The sequence below is a fragment of the Melospiza georgiana genome, chromosome 2 (assembly GCF_028018845.1).
Source record: "Melospiza georgiana isolate bMelGeo1 chromosome 2, bMelGeo1.pri, whole genome shotgun sequence".
Classification (NCBI taxonomy): domain Eukaryota; kingdom Metazoa; phylum Chordata; class Aves; order Passeriformes; family Passerellidae; genus Melospiza; species Melospiza georgiana.
Genome location: NC_080431.1, coordinates 18,048,755 through 18,056,142, shown reverse-complemented (window position 1 = coordinate 18,056,142; position 7,388 = coordinate 18,048,755). Strand labels below are relative to the sequence as shown.

Genomic DNA, 7,388 nt, shown 5'->3' with positions numbered 1-7,388 from the left:
AATATGAGGATTTAGTGACTCCCATCCTTCCTGCTTTCATCATGGCTAGTGACTCTTCAGAATATGTTTAGAAGTCTCTGGTTGGAGCACTTGTGACAACAGATAAGAACCACAATGGCGATTGATAAAAGTTAAAAGAAGCTAAAGACCCCACTCAGCAGCCTTTTGGATTGGGGAATTCCCTCATTCAACCAATTCCAAACACCTTGACTTTCCTCAGAGGTGTTTAAAGCCAGGAACAATACAAATGGAAGCAGACCATAACTTTAAGGAGATGTCAAAACCAACTTAGCAGATGTTCAGGAAAAGAAAGTTTCCATTTCCAATCCTGCACCTTGGCAGGTAACAAGGAGGATCAAGGGACACAGCGCCACTACAAACTCATGACTGTCCTTACCCAGCGCAGGAACCGGGACAGTTTGGTGTAGACCCCATATTTGCCTTTCCTTGCACATCCTTCACCCCAGCTAACAATTCCAGTAACAAAATAAGTATCCTTGTATCTGGTCACATGGGGGCCACCACTGTCTCCTTGGCAAGCATCTTTTTCCTCTGTGTGATAACCAGCACAGAACATGTTCTCAGTTACCACAAAGTAAGTGGATTTCTCACAAGTGCTCCTATTAACATAGGGGAGTTCAAGCACCTTCAGTTTCTTTGGGAGTTGTCCACCATCATATTCCCGCCCAAAGCCACTAACCCTCCCAGATTTCTGCTTCATCAGAACTTCATTAGCAAAGTCTGCTTTGGGGAGACATGCTGGGATGACGTACTCTGAAAATCTGATAGGTTCCTTCAGCTTTAATAAAGCAATGTCATTATCGTAAGTCTCAGCATCAAACTTGGAGTGAACAATTATTTTATCCACTGTGTGCGTTGATTCAGACTGCTCCTTCTTCTCTCTGTCCACTTCACCTGCACAAGAGCATTACAAGGGTCATCAATGTGGAGAGAGTATAAGAATTTCAGAAGAACCTTGACAGAGGAAGAGAGTAGTATATTCCTTCTGTGTACTTTGCCCAGGACTTAGACCACACAAGGAAACTGTAAACAGGTATGGCAACATTTCTTAGCAGCAACTGGATTGGCTTTGGTCCTGAGATTTGGTCTATGGAGATTTTTTATGTACCAGTTTACAAAAAAGGCATAAGCTGATTCAGCTAAACTACTGCAATTTTGTGTGGAAGCACTTCCAGGAGTTTGAGCCTGGCTTAGAGAAGAGAACAGGGTCTGGACTACAACAGTGCAAAGATGAAGCTGTGTTGATTCTGTGTCCTGGCTCAAGGGGAAGCAATGGGAAATCTGAGTTTGTTCTTGTCTGCTCTATTCAATGAGTCAGAGATTTTCTGAGGGTTCTTGCAAGAACACCTCTGGATGCTTCTGAAGTGCCAGGAATGATGGGCGTCCTGCAGAAGCACTGCTCTGCTGAACACATTGATAACCAAAATGTCTAGAATATTTAACTGCAATCCCTTCCAGCTAGCTGGCAGAGGAGAGGCACCTGTTGTTACAAAGAAGGATGGTCAGAATGAAAAAAAAAATTATAAAAAGCAGCCAAAAGGTAACAAATCTTAATGAATCATGAGTACATCTCATGGGAAATGTAAGGCACAGAAAGTTCTGCACAACAGCTACTCTCACCTCAGAGGAGTAAAAAATAATTACTCACCAACAACAACTTGGATTTCTTTGGATTGGTTTATGCAATGACCTGCAGTAAGTATGAAATTTTCATTCAGAATAGTTCCACCACAAAACTCTTCTCCTTCCTCATTTAACAGAACAGCCTGTGAAATAAAAAAAGTGCACAAGGAAGAATTGCTGTTTAATGTTGAGCTATAAAGCGCTGATTTCTCTGCACACTACAGAGATGCTTCTTATTGCAACATGTCTGTGGCCCTCCACATCTCTCCTAGCACTGCATTCCCATGTTCAGAAGCTACAGATTGACTTCTACTGCTACAGTGTCCTGATTGTCTCTATGTGAAGTTAAAACATTTGCCTTCCACATTACCTCAGTGCCAGTGCTGAGTAACACCCCTCAGGCATTCACTGACTGAGCAGGCAGAGTGCAGATTCCTGATCACCACATCCCTTGGACTTACCCCCCAAACAATGTCCAAATACAGGAATTCATTTTGGCTTTCCCAAACTCAAGGGTGAAACTGAGACATGAAGGTGTATTTCTGAACCAAAATGCTGGCTTTATCTGGCATGCACTTGGATGTGCTGCCTGGGCGGATGGTCTCAGACAGAACAAAAATGTAACCTGCAAAAGTGGCCTGGGAGACCAGTGTGACCAAAATCCTCTCTGGGGACAAAGTAGGCAGTTCCATCTAAAATGACACACAGCCTTTTGTTTTTACCCCCTGAGGCTGCACTTTGCAGAACAGCACATCCAAGTGCCCAGGGTCACACAGCTCAGCTACATCTCACTGCTGCTGGCACGTGACATGGGCCGTGTTCAGAAGGCTCCCAGCTGAAGGAGGCTCTGCTCCCCTTCCCTCAGACACACGCTCTGCCCACATGCAGGGCAAAGCCCCCTCCATTCACCTGCCATGGGCACTGGCCAGGAAGACACTGATCTCCACCAGCTATCCTGGTATTGACATATGGATTCTTGCTTCCTGTTCTGTTGTCAGATGGAGGGGTGGGGCTTTCTGTGGTAATTACAAAGTTCTCCTCTGTGGTCATTTCATATGCAGGAGGGTCTTGATCACTCATTCCACTGCTTTGGTCAGTGGGTGAAAGAACAGACCTTTTTTTCCTTGCCACAAAAACTTTTCCGCAAGGGTATTTTACTGTAAAGAGAAGAATGCTGAAATTAAAGATGGAGAGAAACACCAACACAAGAAGAAACTCCTTGGAAATACCATCTCACAATATATAGTGCTGCTTCCTCATTTTCCAGACAATATGAAAGACTTGGCCCATGGAATCAAGGAAGAAAGACCATATGGTTTGAAAAATGAGTTCTATTTTCTCTTCAGCTTCCATCTCACAATCATGTTTTGAAAGTATTTAAAATTTACTACACCATCTTTAATTTGTTTTTAACAAATTTAATACATCATCTTCAATTATTTACATTGATAGATAAATGTAGTTCCTCTTAGTACAATATACTTAATTTGGAGACTGGGTGAAGTGCTTTATTTTAGGAATAATATGGCTAATGATAGCAATTTATTATTAGCTATAAAATATATAAAACCTGACATGATATCTAATTGGTTGACTTGCCCCGCCCCCTGTGGTATTTTGAACTACAATAAAATTGTACATATGTACATTGGACAATTATGATTAGCACTATCTCTTCAGTTGCAAGTTGATAAGGTTAACTGCAATTTAAGTATAAATTTTTGCAAGCTGCTCTTTTGTATGGCCTGTAAGTGTTTAAGCAAAGATCCTACTGTGATCAGTTTTCTCAGCATGGCCTCACCTTGAGTCCTGTGTACAGTTTTTGACATATAAATATCAGAAAGATATAAAGCTGTTAGAGATTGTCCAAATGAGGTCAACAAAGATAGTGAAGGGCCTTGAGGGGAAGTATGAGGAGTGGCCGAGGTCACTTGGTCTGTTCAGCCTGGAGAAGAGGAGACTGAGGGGAGGCCTCATTGTGGTCTACAGCTTTCTCCTGAGGGGAAGAGGAGAGGCAGGCACTGATCTCTTCTCTGTGGTGACCAGGACATGGAATCACAGAATCCTTTAGGTTGGAAAAGATCTCCAAGATCTTAGAATTCAACCTTTGACAGATCACCACCTTGTTAATTGGCCTGTAGCTTTACATGCCACATTCAGTTGTTTCTTGAAAATCTCCAGGGATGGTGTCCCCACCACTTCCCTGGGCAGTGCATTCCAGTGCTGGACAGCCCTTTCCATGAAGAAATCTGAGAGAATGGCAGGAAGCTATGTCAGGGGAGGTTTGGGTTGGATAGTAGAAAAATGTTCTTCACCCAGAGGGTGGTTCCCCAGGGAAGTGGTCGAGGCCCCAAGCCTGACAGAATTCAAGAAATGTGTGGACAACAATTTCATGCACATGGAGTTATTCTTGGGGAAGTCTAGTAACAGTCCAGGAGTTGGATATTGATGATCATTGAAGATTCCTTTCAAAACAGGATAGTCTGTGATTCTAAGATTTTTTGTTATCTTGTTAACAGCAGAATTTACTCTGACATGCCTCACTGAGAGGCACCTTGCAAAGGGTTCAAAATCATGTACATTTTGATCCACTCCACCACAAAACCTCACAAATGGAAGGCTTTGGAAATACAAATCTCCAGGCCTCACCGTTGGATCTATGTCATGTAGGATACTGGTGGTTCAAAAGACATTCCTCAACTGCAAAGCAAGACTGTAACTGTAAACCTTAACAGTGAAGCAAGTCTCACCAAGCACTGCTATTGCTTTATCTCATGGCTTCGTACCTGTTGCAACACAGTGTTTGCCATCCTCTGCTAGAACATACCCATCTGCACAGGAGCACACCACATCCTTCCGCCCATCTCTTTGGACACTGCAGAACTGCTCACAGTCCCCGTTGTTTATTCTGCAGAACTTTGGGATGACTGCAAAAGAGATGGTGGCAGAAAAACTGGACATAAACACTGACTTCACAGAAGATCTGGAAGTTCTCCAAAACAAAACACCCTCTTCAAACAGGATCTGTATCCCCACCTGCCAAGCACCTGAAGCACTCTTGAGGAATAACTCATGTGAGTGCTGAACATCAGCTTGTGCCTTACAAAGCAGCCACATCCAGCATACCAAATGTCCTTGCCAGGTCTGAGTCGGCCCAGGGGCTGCTCTATGCCACAGACGTGAGCCCCAGGAAGGATTTCCATGCAAAACATGCTTCCCTACAAAGCTCCCTGGGAAGTTTTCCACCATGGTTCTCTAAAGCAGAAACTTACCAAATTCACAGTTCTTGCCTTGATAACCATCCAAGCACGTGCAAGTGTAGGAACCAATTCCATCTTTACAGTGGCCACCATAGTGACAAGGATTTGAACTGCACTGGTTCCCATCTACAAAAACAAACCAAAACCCAAATTACTGTCAGTGTGCAAGCATTTTCAGTGGCCGCAGAAGGGCTCTTAGTTTTCTTAAGCCATCTTTCATCCTTCCTTTCAAAATATATGTCCTGTGAGTTGCCACATTCCAGATGGAACAAATAGTATAAACAGAATCATTCCAAACCTGCAATGATTCATCTTTATATCCTCAGTTTTGCAATCTCTTTTTGGTGGCCACTGTATTATGATGTGCACAGAAGCCTTTTTTTACAGGAAGATTAAGTAATTCATAGTGGTCAGAGTCTACATAACTTACAGTGAATCCTGTAAAACAAGACAGGACATTTCTATAATGCAACTACTGGCTGAAAACCATCAACTTTTATTTCCTCAAAGGTCATCTCAGGCCTTCTGCGTGTCTTTTGCCTGCAGAGCTGTTCATTTAAAGACACAGATACTGGCTTATTAAGCAGAAGCTAATAAAACCTCCAAACTTTACAAACCCTGCTAAAGTCACATGAGCAGGCCAAACTTCTATTCTGTACTGCTTAGAGAACCAAAATTTTCTCACTGTATCCATCGAGGTATGAGCTTGAGCTTGTAGTTATTACCTCTCACCTCATGCTGCCCACATCTATGCTGGCGTCTTGAGTTCTGCAACCTTTCTTCCTTTCCTGGACACACCTGGCTGACCTGACTCCAGGGCCCCAGCCACACATACCTCATAAACTCAGTTTATGAAGACATTGAGGTCAGGGAGGTAACTCTGCATTTGGAAACATGTTTCATGTAGCAGCTCTTTCTCCCACCCATCTCATTCCTTTTCAGACATGGTCTTTCCCATTTAATGCTCTGCTGCAAAAAATGTGTTACCCCCTTACATATGTTCTCTGGAATGCAATGTTTCATACAAGAAGTAGGATATCCAGAAAAGTGACACTTGCTCAAGAATTCATTGCTTTAGAGAAGACAAATTTCAAATTTCTAAATTTTACCACCTGCTCTGCCGCTGTTTAGAGCAGGGTCAGACTAGGTGGGATAATTTATTTTATTAAGTGGAGATGCGATGGTTTTGTGACGAATTAGAAAATCACAGTGATATATGGGGGAGGGTTCTTGTTCTCCTCTGTACAGTTAAATATTATGGACATCATTTTGTCCCTCAGCAGCTTACAAATGGATAGTAAGGGTTATTTAATTATCATGTCTCCTGAGAATATGAGAAATAGCCCATTACTTGTGCTGAGCCTTTGAAAACACTACATATCAACATACTGACCCCATAATTTACACTGACACAATTGTCACTCCAAAATGGAATTCCCCGTGTGCCTCAGCCCTGGATATCATTACCCTGCAGCTGGCAAAGGGAACCAAGGTTGGTGAGACAGCAAAGCCATTTAGTGTTCACTCATGTCCCCTGCCCCACAAAGCAAAAACATTGACAGCTCCCTGCATGGATTAGGCAAAGCAGCACAGAGCCAAGGTGAAGCAAACACTGTACCTGTCTGCCTCATCTGAAGGAAAAGGAGGACAGTGGGAAGAAGCCACATTGTCCCACGATGACCTGCCATGCCCATCCTCCGAGCGCACTGCGCATCACCCGCTGCTCGCTCTGCAGGGCTCTGGGGCAGCTGCTGAGGGAGAAACACCACAGTGCAAGGGTCAGCCACTCATAGAAAACAAAACCTCTGAGAGCAAAGTCTGCACTCAGTGTCACCATGGCACGGTGTTCAAACACAAAACATGTGCGTGTGCTGCAGCAATGCCCCACTGATGGCTTTGTGCTGGCAGAGCACGTCTAAGAGGCTTTCCTCTCAAAATTTGGACAAAGCCTCTCTAAAGCAGCTGGACTATGCAGGCAGCCAGGAGCTAGAGTGGGTGATGTGGCTCTTGACCATGTCCCAAGGAAGGGAAACAACAAGTACCAGAGCTCTGTGCCTCCTGTATGCTGGGCCGAAGCAGGAAGGCACCCCAGAAATGAGGAGCGAATCAGGGCACTGAGTTTGCAGGTTTCCATGGGCACATTGCAAAGCTGTTATCCACCAGCTTAATCACAACCTCACTTGGATCGAGCACACTTCCCCAGACTCATCAAATCCCATCCCTTTATGAATGTTGAGGGAGTGTTATTGTTTGAAAGCAAACCAGTGGGAGATCCCAAGCCAGAAATACAATTTAATAGGAAAATTAAAATAAATGCAATGATACAGAAACACTGACAGAGTCAGAATACAACCTGACAACCTGTTAGTCCAGGTTTGGTAGCAGTTCAATTCACTGGTGGCTGCAGTCCTCTTGAAGTGATAGATGTGGTTCTGTTGAAGCAGTGTTCCTGTAAAAGGGTTTGTTTTCCTCTGAAGGTCCAGT

At 43.7% G+C, this 7,388-nt stretch overlaps 1 protein-coding gene across 1 annotated transcript; it reads right to left on the bottom strand.

The window, feature by feature from the left end:
- Window positions 1–353: 353 nt before the first annotated feature.
- On the bottom strand, window positions 354–6,598 carry LOC131080332 (coagulation factor X-like). Its single transcript, XM_058018525.1, has 5 exons — window positions 6,523–6,598; window positions 4,431–4,571; window positions 2,554–2,801; window positions 1,670–1,787; window positions 354–915 (listed from the first exon to the last, which is right to left on the bottom strand). The coding sequence occupies exons 1-5, from the start codon at window positions 6,596–6,598 to the stop codon at window positions 374–376; spliced, it is 1,125 nt and encodes a 374-aa protein (XP_057874508.1). The 3' UTR covers window positions 354–373.
- Window positions 6,599–7,388: the final 790 nt, after the last annotated feature.